Below are 21,489 nucleotides of genomic sequence, written 5' to 3' on the forward strand. Positions count from 1 at the left end.
CTTCCTGTTGTGAAAGAGATCCAGTAGGTAAGAATCCAGCTCGGAAATGCTTCCAAAAAAGAAAAAAGAGCCCGCCCGGATCCTAGAATGGAACTCGTAAAGACTGTTACTACGTGATTCAGGCTTCAATTCTAAACTGAATTTTGTATCCGATGTTCAAATTTTGTCTGCAGACTGCTTCCAGACAAGTACTTCCCATGGCATCGTGTGCATCCCTCTTTAACTCTCAACTTTGAAACAGGTCATACTGTAAATTTCTGGAAATGTACAGTCCTATCCGCCAACTCATGATGTACTGATTATATTATACTCATGTGAGTTCAAGCTTCGTCTTTTGTTTTTTTCCCATTGGTTGGTTTTTTAGAACTCCCTTCGGGAAGATTTGATCGCTTTCTGTGTGTGTCATGTGGGGGCGTGTTATTAGGTTGTTGGAAAATACATGTGCGGACCTCTTAATGCCAGACGGTCTGTATATACTTCCCATTTATTATCTCTTAATTCTGGAAAAAAAAAAAAAAAGTGTTGGTGGATAAACACAACTTCCCAGTCGATCTCGTCCATAAATGAGCTCGCCAAAACAGCGAGGAGCAACAAATGAAGCCTGCCAGTTGCAGTGACTGATGGATGAAAAAGGGCATATCACGGTTTGTATTAAGTGTTGGAGCTAACTTTAGAGGTCTGAATGGACGGAAAATTCATTGTTAGTGGAGGGGGTGCAACTTGAGATGCTGATTACGCCGCCTCGGTCCTTTTCTTCCGTTTCGCCCGTGCATAATACACGGGCTTGTTTTTGGCGATTTCACCAGAAAGAAACGGACGAGTTCCGTAGTTCTTCGAACTTCTTAAAACTAGAAAAAAAGGCTTCTTAATATTCGGTATCCAGTCCCCTTCCTCACGCTGGGTCCCAAAAAACACGAGGACACACGATAAGCATGGACCGTCTGATCGAGATCACAATAATTAAATTAGAAACATTATTGAGGGTTCTTTGACCATGGATTGGATCCGCTTCATCGTCTCTCTAGCTCCTTCCTCGTCTTCTTCTTCCTTTCCCACCTCTAAAAAACACACCACTGAAGTTAAAAACAATTTAAAAGATGTAATTACGCGCCTTAGTTAAATTAACATAATAATTTGGTAATCTCATGTCCTGGCTTTGGAGGGAAGGCGATGGGTTTTAATTAAAATTAAAATTAATTCTGATATACACACGGTCGATGGTAGCTTCACCGGTAAGCCCACTCTCTTGCAGCGGAATAATGGAATCTCCTTTGGCAGAGGGGTGCGTACATTAACACTATCGTTAGCCCCATTTCTCCCTTCTTCTCAGTTCTCCCCAGGCTGGGAGCATCCACTCGTCCGGCCGTCTGGATCTCCGCCATGTCGAAGATGAAACACCTCCTTCGGAAGCTGCACATCGGCGGCAGCGTCAGCGACCACCACCGCTTGCCGGACACGCACCGCGGTTCGCCTTCTTCGTCTCCCTCGGCCTCCTCTTTGTCATCTTCTGTTGGTCAAGCGTCGTCGTCTTCTTCTTCGGTTTCCCCCGCGGTGTCTGCTAATTCTGGTGCTAGGATGGCTGACGGCGACGCCGAATTGAGAAGGAACGGGGTGGATGAAGGGGTGGATTTTAATTTTTTTGAAGAGGAGTTTCAGGTGCAGCTTGCCCTGGCGTTGAGTGCATCCGATCCGGATAGGAGGCAGGACGCGGAGACCGCGCAGATCGACGCGGTGAAGAGGATTAGCCTTGGGAGCTTGCCTGGTCCTGTCAACAGTGCGCTGCTGGACTTTCTCTCGCTTCGGTACTGGGTATGTTAATTTGTGTGATTGCGTATTTGTGTTTTTAATGTTTAGGGCTTGTTGGATTGGATGAGGCGTGTAGCTTGAATTTTCAGTCAGTAAGTGTGATTTTCGCCTTGGGGGAATCTTTAACTTAAAAGAGTCTTCTCTTTAGTGTTGATCCTTAGAAGGACCAGTGGCCCAGCTACTTCAATTATCTCGTTGTTAATAATATGATCTCGACGGAAACGTTAAGTGCATATTTATAAAATGACAACGAACTTGTTTGCTTACTGTTGTTCGTTATGTACTCAACTACATTTCTTCTTGTTCTGCATATTTCTGCTTTTTTTCCTTTGTTTTCAGTTAAGGAACCATTTTCTACTGCATGTGACAGCTTATTGGGTGATCTTCTGATTTTGGGAAGTACTTGTCGGGAAATTTCTGCTGCTACAGTATTATAGTTATCCAGGGAAATTTAGGTTTGCACTTGAGGTCCCGTTGTAAGCATCTAACCTATTTTTTTAAAATAGTGATTGCACGAGCACACTTCCCCTTACCTTTGGTGAGACTTGAACCCAAGACAGTCACAGTAGAAACCTCCCATGTGACTGTTGAGCCAAAGTTGTATGGGAGCTCTTCTCACTCTAAGCGACACTTGAACATTTCTATCTTTTCTGCTAGTTAGGAAAAGAAAATGACTTTCAATTTTTTTACTTCACTTTGCTCTCTTTTTTGTGCATTTGACCTCATAGTTGATTTCTCTTTTTTCTTGCATTTTTCCTGTATGAGATAATTTTTGTTAATTTGGTTGAGAAACTATTAAAGTATGAGGGAATCCATAAGGATTAACACCAACAGACTAGAGAATGAGAGAGAGTATTCTAGGATACTTTGAGCAGGTTGAATTCAGGACAATGTGTTAACAATGTTGGTTGATTGGATCAACGAGAAATTTGAGGACCAAAAATGTCATGATGGGGATTTTGAGTTACTGTACTCAACATCAGATGTGATGATTCAATGTATCCTAGTAAATTTTTGTACTTCTTTTGGTCTTACTGTGCCACTTGGAAGGTCTGCTATTGTATTCTTTCTCATCTTATTTCCTCAAACAAAAATATCCTCATAAAAAGGAATGTGAAAAAGGGGCTGTGGATGGTTAAGTGAACCAAGGTAGTGAGTGATTCTATTGACTTGGATAGGTGAAACTATATAACTAATAACTGTATTATGTGCAGTTTCTACTGGGAATATGGTGAACTAGATCAGACATCAGATTCTTCATTATATTGAGATCTAAATTCAACTTCCAAATGTTCCCAAAGAAGTGAACTAGTGAGAATGTTAACCTCTTCATATGGTATATATCATCCAAAAATCTTTTTGGGAAGACAACTCGAAGATTTGTTGTAACGCAATTGGATTCTTTGAATAATTCTAATTGGTAGGGATCAATGAAATGAACTGGAGGATGGGTGACATGATGTGGGAATATCTGATATAATGTTGGAACCTTTGGTTCTAGTTACTGCGTGTTACTTTCATCTATCAGAGTGCTATTTTGCATATCTTAATCTATATCATTTTTATATATTTATTTATTTCTGGTTGATGTGTTAACTGTTGACCTGTTTTATTTATCTTTTTATTTTTTATTTTTTCTTTATCTGGTTATCTTATATTTGTTATTCTTATCTTCTATTTATGTCTTGCTAGCTTTTGTAAAGTATACCATGCAGTGTTACGTGTATCTAACAATGTCTTTGTCAGGGCTTTACACCTTTCTTTTTTTTTTTAGTAAGGATGCTTTATTTAAAGGGCCTGAAGGCAAAACACTTAAGGAGGAGGAGGGGGTTCTTGCAATGAGAGATTGAAGAGTGACCCCTTCCTTAGCTAGAGAATCAGCATTACAATTAGCAAATCTATGGACGAGTCGATTTACAAATAATGCCAAAAGGAAGATCCTGAATTTCAGAGAATGCTGACCAATGACACCAAGGTGGATCCATAGGAACGGAGCACGGAGAGATCACATTGCTTGAGTCTCCTTCAATGTTGAGCTGGCCATGAAAGATACTCCTTCAAGGCTCTACTTGTAGATCATTTTTTTCTTTTCATCTTCTCTTGAAACACTTCTTTACTTACCTAGAAGGGGTAAGATTATGTTAAAATGTGAACTAAATATGGTGTTTGAATTGCATTAAAATAATATGATGTTTGATAACAATTGTTGTGTAACCTTTGTTCTTTCTTCTAAATGGCCTTTTCTTTACACTGATATAAATCTCTTGAGGCATTTAACTTAGAATGGGTTCACTTTTCTCTGCAGAACTATAATGTTGTCAATTATGATGAAAAACTCACTGATGGATTTTATGATGTCTATGGAATTATTTCAAATTCTTGCCCTCAACGGCAACTGCCTTCATTTGTGGATCTACATGAAACATCTGTTTCTGATAAGGTGGATTACGAGGTGGTTTTAGTAAATAGAATGGTGGATCCAGTTCTACAACAGCTTGAGAAAAAGGTAGTTTCAATTGCAATGGAATGCCGAAGTGCAGTGACTAGTCCAATTGTAAGTGGGCTGGTTCAGAAGATTGCTGATCTTGTTGTTGATAGCATGGGAGGGCCAGTTGGTGATACTGATGATATGTTGAGAAGATGGACTGCTCAGAGCCACAAATTGAGAATGTCTTTGAACTCCATTGTTGTTCCTCTTGGCTGCCTTGAAGTGGGGCTCTCACGTCACAGGGCTTTGCTTTTTAAGGTTTTTGCTGTCATTGCTTTTATTTATTTAGCACTATCCTTGCATTGGCTCTCATTTTTTAATTGAGTGGGAAAAAAGTCCCACATGGAAAAATGGGAAGAAAAGTTAATGACTTATAAGGTTAAGTATTAGGCCTCCTAAGTGGCTAGTCATTTTGGGATGGAACTGGGTTCAACCCACAAATCCAACAGTGGTATCAGGACAGGTTGTATGTGTGGGCTGAGACCCAATTTTTGCTCCCCGAGTTATCCGTGTATTGTGGGCTCCACAAGGTAGGAGTCTGTGTGTTGTGGGCTCCACAAGGTAGGAGTTTGTGTGCCCTACTGCGAGTTTGTGCCCACGTTTCAAGCCGTTATATGTAAAGCCTGGACGTGAGGGGGAGTGTAGAGTAAGAAAAAGTCCCATATGGAAAAATAGGAAGAAAAAATAATGGCTTATAAGGTTAAATAATAGGCCTCCTAAGTGGCTAGTCATTTTGGGATGGAACTAGGCTCAAGCCAAAATCCCAACAGTACTTAATGGGTTATACTATGGGCTTTTTGTGTTGAGCTTGGTTTTATCCCAACATGATTAACCACTTAAGAGGTCTATTGCTAAACCTTGTAACCCATTAATTTTTCTTCTCATTTTTCAATGTAAGACTTTATCCCGCTTAACACTCCCCTTGAAGTCAAGGCTTACACATAACAGGCCTGAGATGTTGGCACAAACCCTCTAACAAGGCACACAAACTCCTACCTCATAGAGCCTATGACATAGACTTCTACCTCAAGGAGCCCACAATATACAGATAACCTAGGGAGCACAAACTGGGCCTTAGTCCATACACACAACCTGCTCTGATACCACTATTGGGTTTTTTGGGTTGAACCTGGCCCATCACAAAATGACTAGCCATTTAGGAGGCATATTGCTCTAACCCATTAATTTTTCTTTTCTTTTTTCAATTTAGGACTTTTTCCACTCTACAGTTTACTTACTTATTACCAATTGCTGAAAGAAGTTTCCATTTGTTAGGTACTAGCTGATCGGGTCAACCTGCCCTGTAGACTGGTGAAAGGGAGCTATTACACTGGGACAGACGAAGAAGCTGTTAACTTAATTAAAATTGATGAAGGAAGGTGAGTCATTATTACTGTTTTTTTATAGTAGTACTGTATTTGCTTCTTGTCATGCAACTCCTGAAAAGGCAAAACTTTATTGCCTCTTTGAGGTTGTCGTATTTTTCTTTTTTGAATGTTATTCTTGACTTGCTTGCCATGATCAACTCCTTGTACCAATGCTTTTGTTGCTACATCTTGGTACAATATTGGGCAATCTCACGCTTAATCTAATTTGTTTTATGTAATTTTACCTTTTTTGCAATTACTAACCTCTTAATCAGCCAGATTATTCATTCTGAAATGCTTTCATCCTGATTTTTCCTGCTACACTTATGTTTGGAATCTTTCACTAAATTTTTGTACTCATTTTTGTATTTCATTTTGTTTTTTTTACTCGTTTTGTCTGAAAAGATTATTCTGGTTGTTCAGTAACTAATTAGCAGTCTTTTTATAACTTTCATGTGAAAACATGCCTGTTTATGTATATAGTCCTTTGTGGTGAAAGTTTTTTACACTTTCCAACTTTTTGAAGGGTAGTGGATATAGATGCTAACTCTATGCCATGGTTTCAGTGAATACATTATTGATCTCATGGGATCTCCTGGTACATTAATTCCTGCTGAAATTCCAAGTAACCATCTTCCAAAGCCTGGGCTCGACATCATGTGTTCTAATACTATTGAAGAGACTGTAAAGGATCTATATTTGGCACTTGATAGGAAAGTTAACTCTCAACTCGTGAATAATACAGAAAGACTGGGGGGAAGTTTGTGTGATCCCAGTTTAAATTCTAATGTGATGAGCTCTAGGATGCATCACCCATTGACAAATGATGTGAATCTTGTTGAACCACATCAAGTTGTAGCAGTTCCTTCTTTAGGTAAGCCTCCCAGGGGAAGCTCATTGGGAATGAAAGCAACTAACTCCCCAGCTCAAAAAATGAAAGTTAAGGATGTCTCCAAATATGTGATCAGTGCTGCACAAAATCCAAAGTTTGCAAAGAAACTCCATGCAGTTTTATTGGAGAGTGGGGCCTCACCTCCTGCCGATTTATTTTCTGGTTTAAATCCTCCCCAGGATATAGTGGAAGGAAAAGGAGTTCGTCAAATTGATGAAGGCAGCAAATTGGGTTCTGACCACCAAATTAAGTCTTCTTTGAGTTCCACAAGATTGGAATCTTCAGCTCTTGATCATAACAAACTAATCACAACTGCCAATGAGAAAATCTGGGCCAATGGATTAGAAAAATCAAGTCACTGTTCATCTGCTAAAGATCAGTCGCAGCTCAGTGGTGCTGATCTCTGTCTTATAAGTTCAGATGTCTCTTTACCCTTCTCTAGTGCAAGTGGTTTGTCAGTAAATGCTGATTCTAGTGACTCTGAGGTATTGGGTAGATCTGCTATTCCTGATTCATCTGCTGAGATTTCAGGGCCATATGGACATATAATGCAAAAGACAGCTGAAAGTAATAGGTTGGGAGCTTGTTTGGAAAGGAAAGGAAGTTCCCAAATTTTCCAAATGGGTGCAGATGAAAGCTTGCAAAGATTTGTAGAAACAGCTAATTGTGATCAACAAAATATTTCTAGAAGTGATGGAAATGGAAGGATCAACCCCTTGTTGAACGATGTTGCAGAGTTTGAGATTCCATGGGAGGATCTTCAAATCGGTGAACGAATTGGTCTTGGTAAGTCAATTAGTATGTCTAGCCTTTCTGATGCTGTCCATGTCTATACATATGTATGTATATCTTTGGTGCATGTCTTGTTTAACTTTAAGCATTGGTGAATGGCATAACAATTGGCTAGGCTGTATCCCATGTGCCTATCCATGTGTGTGTGACTGACATGAAGCACCACTGGAATGATACAATAACCTAGGGGTTTTTCACATTTTGAATTGTTAGATGCACATTATGTTTATGTTCTAAGTTAAATTTACTCTTGACTGGTGTACTATTGGCTTTAATTATTCATTATGGTTCTATTTTATTTTCAGGTTCATTTGGTGAGGTTTATCGAGCAGATTGGAATGGCACAGTAAGTTGAACACCAGATAATTTTTCCAAATGCACATTTTTTGGATGTAGATGTATTTTTCGTATACGTTCTCCCAGAACTTTATCATACATATACAGTTCAAAACAATTGAGGAGCTCATGTCTGTGAAGAACTTGCTTTTGCTTGTTCCTCTTGTTCTTCTGTTATGTATATGAAGTGTGAAAAAGTCTAAAACCTTGTATTCTTTTTCTAAGTATTAATGTTATGGCAGAATAGTTGAATTACGGTGCTGATGGGACTTAGTCGGTTCTAATATTTTGTGAGGTCTTATATGGTTATACTTATTTGGTGGCACTAAATTTTATTGCAGGAAGTGGCAGTGAAGAAATTCCTGGACCAAGAGTTCTCTGGTGATGCACTGGAGCAGTTCAGATGTGAAGTAAGTGTATTCAAGTTCCTAACTGTTAACCTGAAACAAAAATTTTGTTTCACAAATTTTCCTTGGAAAATGTTCCGATTCGATATTTGCCAGTGGCATTGTGCAGATAAAAATCATGCTAAGATTGCGTCATCCAAATGTTGTTCTTTTCATGGGTGCTGTCACCCGTCCTCCAAACCTCTCAATATTGACAGAGTTTCTTCCAAGGTTTGCCTACTATTTTTCTAATGTACAAATTTCTTATGTTTTCAAATAATGGAAGGAATTATTATTTTCTGTAAGCATTTATTTGTTCAAAGGAGTCATTATCTGGCTCATCTTGCAAATTTCCATAATGGAGAACCTCTAGCATTCTTTGCTTCCTGCTCACTATGATACATTTACAATCTGCAACTTGAAGACACATGTACTAATAGAAAAGAAGTACCTCTTACTGTTTTTCTTATTGTACTGGTCATCTACAGGGGAAGTCTATTCAGGTTATTTCATCGTCCCCATGTTCAAATTGATGAAAAGAGGCGTTTAAAAATGGCTCTAGATGTGGTATAAGTTGATAGATGACATAAATTATGTGACTGGCTATATACTAAGTATTGCTTCTTTAAGTTGTTTATAAAACACTTGTTGTACCTTCGGCCAGGCCAAAGGGATGAATTACTTGCATACAAGCCATCCCACCATTGTGCATCGAGATCTGAAGTCTCCAAATCTTCTTGTAGATAAAAATTGGGTTGTTAAGGTATGAATGCAGTTCATATTGAACAATTTCAATAATTTATCATGCTTTTGTTCCTTGGTCCAATTGAAGTATGTATTTCTTTTTTTATGGGAGAAAGTAACTTCAAATACTGATGCCATTGGCATTTCTCTTTCAGGTCTGCGACTTTGGTTTGTCACGTCTGAAGCATAACACATTCCTTTCTTCAAAGTCTACTGCTGGGACGGTAATATTTTGTTTACATTGTCTGCATCTTAGAAATGCATATTTTTAGGTGCTCTGCTTATGAAGACATTCATGGGCTTGGAACTGGGGATCATCAAAGTGCTGTTACTGGGCCTTTTTTTTTGGTGGAAAGGATTGTCGATTATGTGTTGTAATGAACATTACAAGTGTTTATTCATATTGGATTTAAATATGTCAACATACAAAGTAGGCCGGTTCGTGACTGTAAGTACAAAAACAAAAGAAAGTCACAGGATCTGAAGTAGCTTTGATCTTTGAAGAGTCTCCTGATTCGATCTTCATGCATGTTCTTTCATATGAATTATCTGATAGATGAACTGAAAGCTTCTTGGGTTGACTAGCTTCAATTTTATTGCTTACCCCCACTTGGTGCTTGACAAAGAGATGTGGCCTCGTATTGCTTGTGGTAGGTCCAAAGATGGTGGCAAAGTAGTGGCGGTGTTGGTTGTTGTTGCTAATTTTGCTTCATAATTCGATAGGTTTTCAGGCAAGACTTGGAATTTGGTGCTTTGTGAGGTTGTAGAATCTCTTCCTTCCAATAGGCAGAGTTTTCCTACATAAGCCTCTTGAAAATTTTCCAGTGATCGATGTCCTCACTTAGGGAATGAAAGAAAGGGTCATGAGGATCACTCTCACATTTACGAGCCTTCTGGCTTCAGCCAGACAAGGCTTTCTTTGAGAAAGACATGCATGCCTCAGCTAAAAAAAGTTCGTCCATTCATTCATCGTGCGTGGCTAATTCAGTTCCTTCCATGATTTGTCTTCCGTCCTGAAAAAGGATAGTCGAAGACTTTTATAAGGTGGTGGAGGTGGTTCAACCACCCCACTTTTTTCTCTCCTCTTATCTTCTCCCTCTCCCAAGCTCCAGATGCAAGGAGAGATGCACATGGCTTGACTCTTCTTCCTTTCATGAGAGCATAAAGCTTGCCATCTCATCTAATTTGAAAGGATGCCACCTCCTTTGCTTAGGTGGCACCTTCCTACAAGGCTACATGTCGTCTCTATGAGGATGCATGTGTCATCCCTTCAATCAAGTGGGTTCACTTCAAATTAATAAGTCAAGACCATTAGATCTAGTTGTAGAGCTTCACAAAGCGTCCATTTTGAGTCTCACAACAACCCCTCATGATTGATTTAATCTCAATCATTTGGTGGGTTTTGATTATCTCAATAATCTATTTAGGCTTTGTTTGACCATAGATGGACCATGGTCTATAATTTTGACCATGAAGACCATAGATTGACCATTGATGTAGTCTCTACTAGTTTTTTTTTTTTTTTTTTTTTTTTATAAAGATGTATTTATATATATATAACAAGAAAATTTAAAAAGGAAGAGGGAGCAGATCCCTCACAACCAGAGATTGTAGAGGCGCTCCCTACTTGGTTAGCACATCTGTAGCCGAATTTGCAGATCTAGGAATGACAAACCAAATACAAAAGTGGAGTGAGGTAATATCTAAAATCTCCTGAAAGATGTCCCAATGGCGCTACGGTGAAGGGGAAGTACGCTCACACCATCCAATGACCACCTTCGAGTCTCCTTCAATGTGAATGGGACCACTGTAGTTGTCTCTGAAAATGCGAAGCCCATTGAGTAGGTGATGTAGTCTCTACTAGTTAATTGGTAGTTGTATTCTTCCAATCTTGATCTTTGATCAATGCTCATGCTCTGGATCATTGATCATTGATTGGGGCTACAATCTCGATCATCAATTGATGTTCTAATTTTGGTGATCAAATATTTATGTCTAAAAAATAATTTCTTATCGACATAGAATCTTGTGGTTGTGATGTCTTATGTGCTAGATGACTACATTTGTTTGCTTTTTAAGCAATACTTTTCATATCTTGACTATTAGAGGGTGTGATATATTTAAATAGGTGTATGCTTTTTTTAAATCTTAAAGCGAAAATGTCTTATGGGATATCCTTGCAGCTTTATATTTTTCTATTTTAATGGTAATGTAAAGAGGTTAATGAGGCTGGACTCAAGTCTAGCCGAGGTTGGCTGATCTAGTTTTTTTCTTTCTTGAAGACATACTCTATTTGCAAGAGTGCCTTTCATATGTACAACAATGCCATCATGACAATTTTATCAGTAAAAATTGATTTATAAGAAAATTCTCAAAACAACATCAACATGAATGCATGGGGAAAGAAATTAGTTTTTGAGTAATTCAATTCAAATTTGATGGTAAAAATGAAAGTTGGGACATCTAAGTTTATATGAACTTAGGTCCATACTCCTAGTCACAACGAATTTAGAACATTGTTTATTGCTGCAAAAAGAAGCTCAGAGTGTTTATTCCAACTATCTAGTAATGCCTTTGACTGTTTACTGCAGCCGGAGTGGATGGCTCCTGAAGTTTTAAGAAATGAGCCATCAAATGAGAAGTAAGTCCCAACTAGCATTTTTTTCAAGAAATCTCTGTGAGAACTTTTAATTTTTGTTTGAAACTTTCTGTGCTCTATCGGTAATGGGTAGATTTGATGCAGATGTGATGTCTATAGCTTTGGTGTAATACTATGGGAATTGGTCACCTTGCAAATGCCTTGGAGTGGAATGAACCCTATGCAGGTGGTTGGAGCAGTTGGCTTCCAAAATAGACGCCTTGATATACCAAAAGAAGTGGATCCTATGGTTGCAGAGATAATTCGTGATTGTTGGCAAAGGTAAGTTGTCAACATTGTCATGATTAATATCCAATTCGGTTTTTTTCTGCCTGCTTTTCATGACTAACCAACTCCACATTTTATAACGATCTGTATCAACTAGATTTTGCTTTAGTGTAGAGATATTTATGTGGTTCAGGTTAAGAGAGATTGATGGGATTTATTTACTCTGTTAAACTCTTTATTTTTTGTTATGCAGTGAACCAAATCTGCGCCCCTCGTTTGCTCAGCTTATGACATCACTGAAGAATGTGAAGCGAGTAAATGTTGAGGCCACTTAAAAGGCACTGGTTCAAATCATCAGGAGGAAATAATACTTCCAATACAGTTTACAGCTGGGAAGCACACTACAATTGCAGCAAAATTGTTCACAAAATTGGTGAAAGAGAGGAGTTGGGATGAAAGGATCAAATTCAGCGGTAATGAGTTGCTGGAATTGGAAACAGGCTCAATCTGATCCAGAGTAGAGAGTAATCACACTGTTGGCGGACTGCGAAGTGCTGTACGAGAAAAACAGGAAGTGAAGCGCATGAAGCTCTTACCGAAGGTATGAGCCAAAGTTAAAAAAAAACTACTTAAATAATGTGTCCCGTTTTGTTGCCGTTTTGGTTGTTCTGAAATGTGGAAGCTTGAAAAGCTTCTAAAATTGTATACTCTGTTTTGTGCTATTGACACTTTTTGAAAAAGAAAAAGGAAAAAATTGGGTATGCACAAGCCTCATGCCTCGTATGTTTATATACATTGAATTGTGTACAGTTTTTCTTTTCTTTTTTGTTGTTTTTTGATAAGCGAGACATTTGAAACCTGTAGATTCACGTTTACTGTTCTCCACTACAAAATCTACACAATCTGAACAGGGCATCTGCTAGAAAATTACAAGCACTAATCAAATCTCACCCAAATATGATTGTATCGACATATTAGACAAAAAGAAGGGCGAATAAAAACGTATCCAGATGCATGTAATAAATCAGCATCCATGCCTCCAAATATGTCGAACCCTGAAGTTCCCTACAAGGTTGGGATGGACTTGGATCGAATGAATTGCTTAAGAATGGCCTTCTCTTCATCAATCCGTTTCTTCTCTTCAGGATTACTGGGTTTGATTTTCCTCTTCTCTTCTAAAATCCAATTGAAGAGTTGGCGCTGCTCATGCTCTGGGATGGGTTCCTTCACCTTCACAGGTTCAGAGACATTTGGGATGGGCAGTGTTTCCTCTGTGATTTGGGGACTCCTCCCAGCTGTAGTAGGAACATCTTTCTCTTCATCTTCTGTATATGTATCTTTCTTTCTGGTCCTCAAGAATAGGTACCCTGCATGCAGCGGTATAAAGTGGAGACTAAAAAAAACAGAACATACCACATCCAAAAGTGCACATGGTACAAAGGGCAGCTTCAGGTCTTACAAAAGCTCTAAAGGGAGAAATCTGAAGGACTCGAATACAATTTATCTAAATTGAATGTAATGCAAGACATTAGAATCAGAGTAGCAAAGCTGCAAAAGATTAAGAGTCTCATCCACAACATTTTTACTTCAATTCAATGGGTTATTTAGGGCCTTATGAATCAAGGGAATAATCATCTGAATGGAAGTTTGGGAGGTCAGTACCCTTCTAATTCAAACCTGATTTACTTCATTGTAAAAGATAAAGAATGCACAAATCTCATATCTCTTGGCTTGATGTGTGTAATATCATAAATTTCTCTAAATCAGACAGAGAGTGAAAAATCAGTAAAGATTGTGCCAGTTTTGACTAGAGGACATCCTTCATCTTTAGGCAAAAAGAAACTGATGCCTAAAGTTCATTTCTCTTTTTTTGCTACATAAATGGATTCCCCGTCCTGGCAGAAGGTGATGACAGAGAAGCACAAGGTCATACAATACTTTTATAAACATTACATCTAAGACTGATCATGTCCAACCTGTAGAAATCAAGTGATTATTCAACTCATAGGGTTGCTGCATCTTCTCTTGATATACAAAGGGACTCCTTGAATCGAGATCCATTTTTCAAAATCATCTATGACACAAGTAGGTATATCAAAATATAATTTTTTTGTAAGCTTGACATCAAGACTTGGCATTAACATTCCCCACCAACTGAAATATCATAACTTGAAAGGAAAATAAAGAACCTGATTGGCTTGAAAAACTTCACAATATGATTCTTTTCCATTCTTAGCCCATATTCAATGTGATCAGAGATTTATAGTTTGACAGATTTAACCAAAAAAGTCCAGCATCAGGAAAATGGATCAGACATTGTTGGAACTGGAAACCAGGTGGATTACCACCTTAGCTGGGCTCTCCAGATTATATAAAATTTTTATCCTCCAGCAGAATAGAGAAGAAAGATCAACAATATAATATAGCAGGCGGTGGCATCACCACTCCTCTAAGGTAGCTGAAATATTATCTGTTAAAGTTGCAAAAGCTAGAATCGTAGAAAATAATTAGGTTGATGACTGATAGATTAATTTAAAAGTCAATGCTCAAGCAAACTGTTAATCGCCGAGCTCATTATGCAAAATAGACTTGGCATCCCCTAACAAATGCTTCACCAGAGAACAAGGAAAGGACCTAATAACAAGCAGATTCACCTCGCATAAAAGCTTAAGAAAACAAGAATGGGATCAATGAGACAGCCAGGCAACAAGATATTCCTTCATCTCCTTCGTGATTAAAAAAAAAAAGTAGGGTTGAAACAAAAAACAGACCATCATCAAGCCACAAGCAAAAATGATCAATACCCAACTCAACTAAAATGTCCAAAATGCATCCACATCGATAAAATGAACGAAAACAATTTATCGACAGACCTCCAAGAGCAAGATTGACAGCCAAAAGTATTGGCCAGACGAACTTATACCGTCGAACAAATGACTCTTTTGGGGGAGGCACAGGGGTTTCCGCAGATGCCATCGAAGGGGGAGTCTGAGGAGTCGGAGGAACGGAGTAGTTCTTGGGCTTCGGCTGTCCTACATCAAAAAGCATTTATACCTATAATTCCTCCATTCTTTCCACAATTAGTGAGCAGATTAAAGAAAAAGTAACCGAAGAACCATGTATAGAAGAAATAAAAACCAGACAGAGGTTTCTTATTGAAGCCTACCTTTCCTGGGTTTTTGATCGTAGAGCTTAGGTCCCTCGCCCATGGCTTTCCCTACTTCTTCACCTGAAAGAGACTAATCAACAAGAACTACACCCAGTATTTCTGTCTTCAGAACTTAGAGAAAAGTGACGGAGAAAGTGAAAACTACACTAACACAGATAAGGACTCCCCGTTAATTGCTGGGAAAAGAAGCTTGATTCCAGATTTCTTTACCCACTCTGCGTATGCCAAAAGCCGTAATATTAGTATGACTATTACATTTATACAAGCGCCATTGACCCGAATTTTTCTTCAAATATCGAAGGATTCGATCGAAAGTTTGCTAATGAAATTCACACTAATAATAAAAAAATATTAAAATTTATTTTAACAAGATAAAGTAACTTCCCAACTCAACGTTGGAATCTTCCAGCGAACTGATGATTAAAACAGTGTAAATTGACAACAAGAAAAATAACAACTCATAAAAAATTTAGCTTGACTACTACATAGTAGGTTTCCTTATAAATCTATACTACAGGATTTAATGTACCCTTTGGCAGCCAATTTGTTTTTAAACCAAGCAATGTTGTTATCCAAATTGTGTTTGGTAGTAAAACTCTATCCATAGCATAGGGGTTTTATGAAGGGAAAAGATGTTAACTCCCATATCTCTTTTCCATGGTAGCACACCACCTCGGATCCTTGAGAACCTCTTAATAATTTTTAGAAATAGAGACAAAGGATAAAGTTGTGCGAAAGGAGTAACAACTTAGTGATAATCTATCAGTAGAGACAAAGTTTGATATAGGATGTATTGTCGGCAATTTTTTTTAACACAAGCACAAGTGGGTTTTCTAATGAAAATAAGACAATCATTATAATGGGCTAAAGACAATAAGGATGGGGAAGAACTAACCATAAAGTCATTTGTATACAACATAAGCAATTACTTAGCTAGTGGAGCAAATCTCTGGACCTATATTTATCAATGTCTACCTGTAATAAGTTTGATTAAGTTTGGGAAATAATTTTGGGAAGGGTGGTTTATCATGAAGTACATTGAAGTGGATATGATCCATAAGAAAACAAATGTTAAGAACAACATAGGGCTAGTAAATGAGAAACATTCATAGATATCATGAGAGCTCTAGCAACTTCCAAGGGATGCCTGTTTTTTCTTTCAGACTTTGCCATTATGTTTTGGTGTATAAGTACAAAATGTTTGATGATTAATGTCATTCTTACTACAATATGTTAACAATTGTGAAGTTAGAAATTCTTTAGCATTGTCTGATCTAAAAACTTGTACTTTCTTATGAAATTGTGTTTCAACCATTGTACAAAAGGATTTAAAGATGAAAATACTTTTATCCATCTTTTATTAAATAGAGCTAAGTTACGCATTATCAAAGACAACAAAATATTTAGACTGAGTAACATTAAGAACATGAACTACTCCTCATACATAAAAAAAAAAAAAGACTAAGGAAAAAGGATCCATACTACCTTTCCCAAACTGATAAAACAAATTTGTTCAATGATGTTTACCTAATTAACACAATTTACAAGATAACTAGTAAGATATTTTAAATAAGGAACTAAAGATTGTAAAACTAGTAAAGAGGGATGGCCAAATCTATTATGCTATTAGACTACTTGTTGGCCAATAGGAGCAATTTCTTAAATCACTTGATCGTATGAGAAATAGAAACCTTTTCACTCATGACCTCTACCTATCACTTGTTTGGTTTGGATGTCTTAAGACACATATTGAGTGGGAAAAAATGTTACACAACAGTAAAGTTTTTTAGTTAGCTGACTAATAAACATAAAGCTTAAAGAAAGTTGTAAAACAAATAAACATTAAAAAAAAAGGACAGATACAGAGTAGAGAAACTAGTGCCTTATACATTTGTTTAATAGCCATAAAAAATAGGCACAAAACAATTAACTATGCAAGGTGATAACCATGAGAAGTTATTGATTTTTTCTAGTGAGGTGTTTAGAGGCTCCAGAGCCAATAATCCAAGGCAAAGAATTGGAACATTAAAAGAGAGAAAATGGAGTGATAGGTACAAGAAAATGGAGTCAACATACTCTTTACTTTCTTAAAGGCATTGCCTTCTTCTTCTTTTGTAAGAACTATCTTTCCTTTATAAGACTTCGATTGTCTTTCTATTTTGGACTCAACTATGATAGTAGCTCGGTTGACACTAAAAAGTTCTGGTTTTCCATATAGTTTCAAGAATTTTTTAACTCCATAGTTGGATAGGCTAAAATAGATGTGACTTTTGAAATTTGATGAATCCCCTAAACTTTTGCCTCTTCAACGATTTCATCTAGCTCAGGCTCAATTTCTTTTACTACTGCTACTTGCTTTGCCATGAGAAAACATGTCAAAAGTCTTTGTTGGGAAAGTTTGAGATTCAAGAGTCTTCACTGGAATTAGCAACATAGTAACACAAATATCATTAAAAGAAGGCTTTATGATAGAACTAAGAACTTAAGATTTTTGCCACATCATGATATAACTTTAAATTAGTGTTATAAATAATAGCAACTAGTGCTTGTCTTTGTTGTTCATGAACAACAATACAGTTGAGTACAATTGGGCAAACTTTTATTCTCATAAGAATCCTCAAAATTGGGTAAAATACTCATTGAGATCATCTCAATGTTTAGTAGTGTACATCTCTTAAAAACATCACAAAGCTTTTGTAGGCTATTAGGATGAAAATAAGCTTAGCACAATTCTCCCAAATAATCAAACCAAGAACTCAGAATGTCCATCGTGGGTCTCAAAGGCGGTTTTCTCGTTATCACTATCAACTACTCGGCTTTGATGATAGCACAAGTGAAGATCTAGTTTAGAAAAACTTTGTGCACCACTTAATTCATCAAACAAATTATCAATGACATGAATCATATACTTATCTTTTACGGTAATGTTGTTAAGAGCACAGTAATCCACACAAAACCTCCATGATTCATCTTTCTTTTTTACCAATAGCAAGGGGGAGGAGTAAGGACTGTTATTTGGTTTGATGGTGCCTTCTTGAAGCATTTTCTTAACCTACCTTTCGATTTCACCTTTTTTAATATGTGGGTAGCGGAAGGGTTGTGTGCTTGTAGGAGGGGCACCGGGTTGAATCAGAATCCAGTGGTTGTGGAGCCACCTTATGGTAGATCTTTTGGTTAAGAAAAAACATCTTGACAATGTTAAAGTAGTTTGAGTAGTATTCTATGTAATTATGAGAGTGAATCATATAAGTTATAATTAGTGGTTAATTTAAGTATTTTTTTATTCTTATGTATTAGGGCGTCCATGTCCCAACTATATAAACAAGAAAGAGAGGGGGAATAGCTAAAATCCTTGCTCTCTCTTAACCTCTAAAGTTTCTCTCTTCAACTTTTGCTCTGACCTTCTCCTTCTCATCTTCTCTTCTCTTCTTCTTTCTTTCTTCCTTTTTTTTCTCAAGCCAAGTCATCCATGGATTAAACACTAGAAATCAACATGATATCAGAGCTAAAATTCCAGGGTTTAAAGTAAAGTTGATCAAGTTATGAAAGTTTAGTGGAAAAGAAACTCAATTTAGCCTTCAAGCAACAAATGGTTTGGCTACTTTTAAAGTAGAGTAAAAGGTTGAAGTCAATTCAACAAGTTCTCTCTTTAATCAGAATAGTTTCACCTTATACTTCACATTATAGGAGATTCAATTCAAGTTTTTGATAGTCACAGAGTTGTTTTTTTACTTGAGCCTAATTATCCCCCTCAAAATTCACATTTTTTTCTTCATGTTGAATGGCTGAAATCACATTTCTGTCATATGCCCGAGTTTCCTTCATTCCTAGTTTGTTTGATCTAATTTTTATGCCAATTTTTTCCTTTAAGAATACTAGAAGTCCTCTTGAAGCTCTACTTAAGTTATGATTTGTCGAAGGAGTGCCTGCTCAATTAAGTTGTTAAAACTCTAAGTTAGGGTTTGAAGAATAGTTTTGGAAAGCAATCACTAGTTCTAGTTCATCCTTGATTGCTTTCTTACCAGCACCTAGTTCGTTTTCCCCCTTTTTAATCACCATTGGTTGTTGAGTGATTAGAATTTTGGTTTAAAATCTCAAACAATAATTTTTTTTTAAAAAAAGGGGGTCATGCTTGTATGATCTATTGGTTGGTTTCCTTGTTACTTGTTGAATTTGATCACTTGACATTACATAATTTTGCATTTCATAGATTCAAAATTTTTTTAGTTTTAATAAATTCTTGTCCACTTTCCTCCTTAGTTAATCTAAAGGTGTTGGTTTTCTGGAAAAAAAAATTTCTTTTGTAAATTATAATATCTGAATTGTCCAATACTTCATCTTTTCCATATGCTTATTTCAACAAAGGCTGGAATAACTACTTGACTTTGTCCTAATGTGTGAAACATTTTTCTATTACTAGAGATCTTGTTGAGCATATAACTCATCCACCTATGCATGTGGATCATCCATCTTGCCATAAGTGGTTGAGGGAAGATACACTTGTTATTAACTATTTGATTAATAATATGGAGGAACATGTGATAAACAATGCGGTACACCTAGAGACAACCAAAGCAATCGGGGACACATGTTTTGAATTATATTCTACCCCTGATAGTCTACAAAATATTTTTGACATTTTTCAGGAGATGTACAACACAAAGTGTAAAGACAATCTTCATGTGTACTTTGCCGGATTCAGAGGGCTACTACAAGAGTGAAAGGTTATACAAACATATGCACTTGATTTTGCCACATAGAAAAAGCAGAGGGAAAACCCGGTCTTAGCTATATGTCTTGATAATCTACCACCCTACTTGGATATTGCCAACTCACATGTACTTAGCACAACTGCAAAACCTTCTTTTATAAGAGGCGATGTATTAGCTGCCAGTGATTTATCTATAGAATGCTTGTGATTGAAAATTACCATATTGAATGGTTCAAAGAATGGATGGTAGTGTTTGCTCAATAGGATGGACCTAATGAGGAACCCACTTGGTTGTGCTGCTAAGTCCAGATTTGTGAGGCTTCTTCTTGAGTTTGTTAATTAATTCCTTGTTATCCTCATTAGAGTCAAAACAGGTCACTTTCGTTAATCATTCAGAAATTCCACTAGTACCTCTCTTATCAATGTCATTTTTTTAATGTCTATAGACCTAGTAGTACATTTTTGAGTATAAGTCAAGTTTGTTTATTCTTCACCCAAGTGGTGCATTTTGAGCTATTATTAAAATTGACTAGACTCTTATTATACGCCTTTAAAATGGGATGTCCACCTTTGAAATTGAGCTGAGTTTTTTTACTTAGATCTATTTTTTTACAGAGGTATATAGTCCTATCATTTGGCTAGGAGTCCATATTAGTCTTAAGCACGTTGTGTCTCTTGAAAAAGAGAGTGAGTCCCAACTTGAAGGGGAGAAGAAGGAGAAGTACAAAAAAAGAGGTGTTTAATATAACTTAATTAAGAATTTCATGAGTTCAAATGAAAGTTTTTTTACTAGAAATGGTGATTAGTGTCAATTTTCCAAGGACATCTAAGTAAGAGGGAGAAGGAAAGATGCAAAATTTATAGCTAAAGGTATTGAAGATAAAAAAAAAAAAAAAAAAAAGGTTAAAGCCAAAGATCAAAGAAGCCACAAAATTTTGAAGTAATTTGAAGCCATAGAGACCTCAAAATTTTTTAAAAACATTTTATTTTGTTGAAGGCCAATTGTGTATTTTATTTTTATTCTTAAAATAGGAATTGAATACCCAACAGAAATTATAAGCTCTAGTTCAAGGAAGATTATTAGAAAGTATAATTAGGTTTATTTAACTTAATTTGATTTCTAGGTAAGTTGTTTTCTATTGGAAGTCGTTTACTAGGGTTTAAGAGGGAGTAGGGATATGGATATAATTTCTAATATTTTTTTAATAAGGGAGAAAGATCTACATCCCCTAATCTCTCCCACTATTTTCTTCTTACAAATTCCAATACTACATCTAATAATCATTTGACATGTCAAAAAAGCATATCATACTATCACATGGGTTGTCAGACATAAAAAATATTAAAAAATTAACGTTGTTAAAAATGAATCTGAAATAATTGAATATGGTGGAACTAAAATTTAGCATATACTTTGGTTTTAGTTTTTGCTCCGTAATGTTTATTTTTAGTGATGTAAAAATGCAGTTTTGGCTACGCCAGATTCATTTTTAACAACTATAGATTTTTCTATTGCATTTTTCATATCTAAAATCTCAAGTGATTAGTTAATAGATGTTTCCTTATGAGAGAATTGCTCATTTCTTGTTGTAATATTGCACCATTATATTGTTTTAGCATATTTCGACTCTCTTCAAATTAGTTCTCCAATCAACTTTGTTCAAATGAAGTTGTTGATATTGTAAGATTTTAGATTCAAAAGTTGAAATGTTGATGGGGCCTTGTTAGTGCCGTGTACACGTAGCTTTATTAATAATGGCAATTAGGAGTCGGGATTTGGTGTGACGTGATATTAGTTTGCTGATAGGAATGAGTTTTCATTAGTAAAAAACAATGGTTTTGATTCAAAAATCTGCTTAAGTGATGTGAGGCAATGGTTTATCATGAACTCAGTGCGCTTTCACAAATCTCAAATCAACTTTCACTCAACAT

The 21,489-nt window shown here is 36.7% G+C and overlaps 2 protein-coding genes across 4 annotated transcripts; one reads left to right on the forward strand and one right to left on the reverse strand.

The window, feature by feature from the left end:
* Positions 1-1,259: 1,259 nt before the first annotated feature.
* On the forward strand, positions 1,260-12,452 carry LOC137949544 (probable serine/threonine-protein kinase SIS8). 2 transcript variants are annotated; one of them, XM_068795610.1, is made up of 13 exons: positions 1,260-1,809; positions 4,112-4,552; positions 5,570-5,673; positions 6,228-7,339; positions 7,651-7,691; positions 8,023-8,091; positions 8,198-8,298; positions 8,556-8,634; positions 8,732-8,830; positions 8,967-9,035; positions 11,403-11,452; positions 11,555-11,731; positions 11,931-12,452. In XM_068795610.1, exons 1-13 carry the CDS (start codon positions 1,381-1,383, stop codon positions 12,010-12,012), a joined length of 2,853 nt encoding a protein of 950 aa, XP_068651711.1. In that variant the 5' UTR covers positions 1,260-1,380; the 3' UTR covers positions 12,013-12,452. The 2 variants fall into 2 exon arrangements, with proteins under 2 accessions (XP_068651711.1, XP_068651712.1); XM_068795611.1 differs by lacking the exons at positions 8,967-9,035; positions 11,403-11,452; positions 11,555-11,731; positions 11,931-12,452 and having other exon boundaries at positions 8,185-8,298; positions 8,732-8,819.
* A 4-nt stretch (positions 12,453-12,456) lies between these two features.
* Positions 12,457-15,005, reverse strand: LOC137949545 (uncharacterized). Of its 2 annotated transcripts, none has more exons than XM_068795613.1 (3): positions 14,844-15,005; positions 14,551-14,731; positions 12,457-13,044 (listed from the first exon to the last, which is right to left on the reverse strand). In XM_068795613.1, the coding sequence occupies exons 2-3, from the start codon at positions 14,723-14,725 to the stop codon at positions 12,743-12,745; spliced, it is 477 nt and encodes a 158-aa protein (XP_068651714.1). In that variant the 5' UTR covers positions 14,726-14,731; positions 14,844-15,005; the 3' UTR covers positions 12,457-12,742. The 2 variants fall into 2 exon arrangements, with proteins under 2 accessions (XP_068651714.1, XP_068651713.1); XM_068795612.1 differs by having other exon boundaries at positions 12,458-13,044; positions 14,551-14,709; positions 14,844-15,004.
* Between the last annotated feature and the right edge of the window lie 6,484 nt (positions 15,006-21,489).

This window comes from Aristolochia californica, unplaced genomic scaffold, assembly GCF_029961685.1.
Source record: "Aristolochia californica isolate CCGP_79_NKW_82.1479 unplaced genomic scaffold, dmAriCali1.0.hap1 SCAF_14, whole genome shotgun sequence".
Taxonomy (NCBI): domain Eukaryota; kingdom Viridiplantae; phylum Streptophyta; class Magnoliopsida; order Piperales; family Aristolochiaceae; genus Aristolochia; species Aristolochia californica.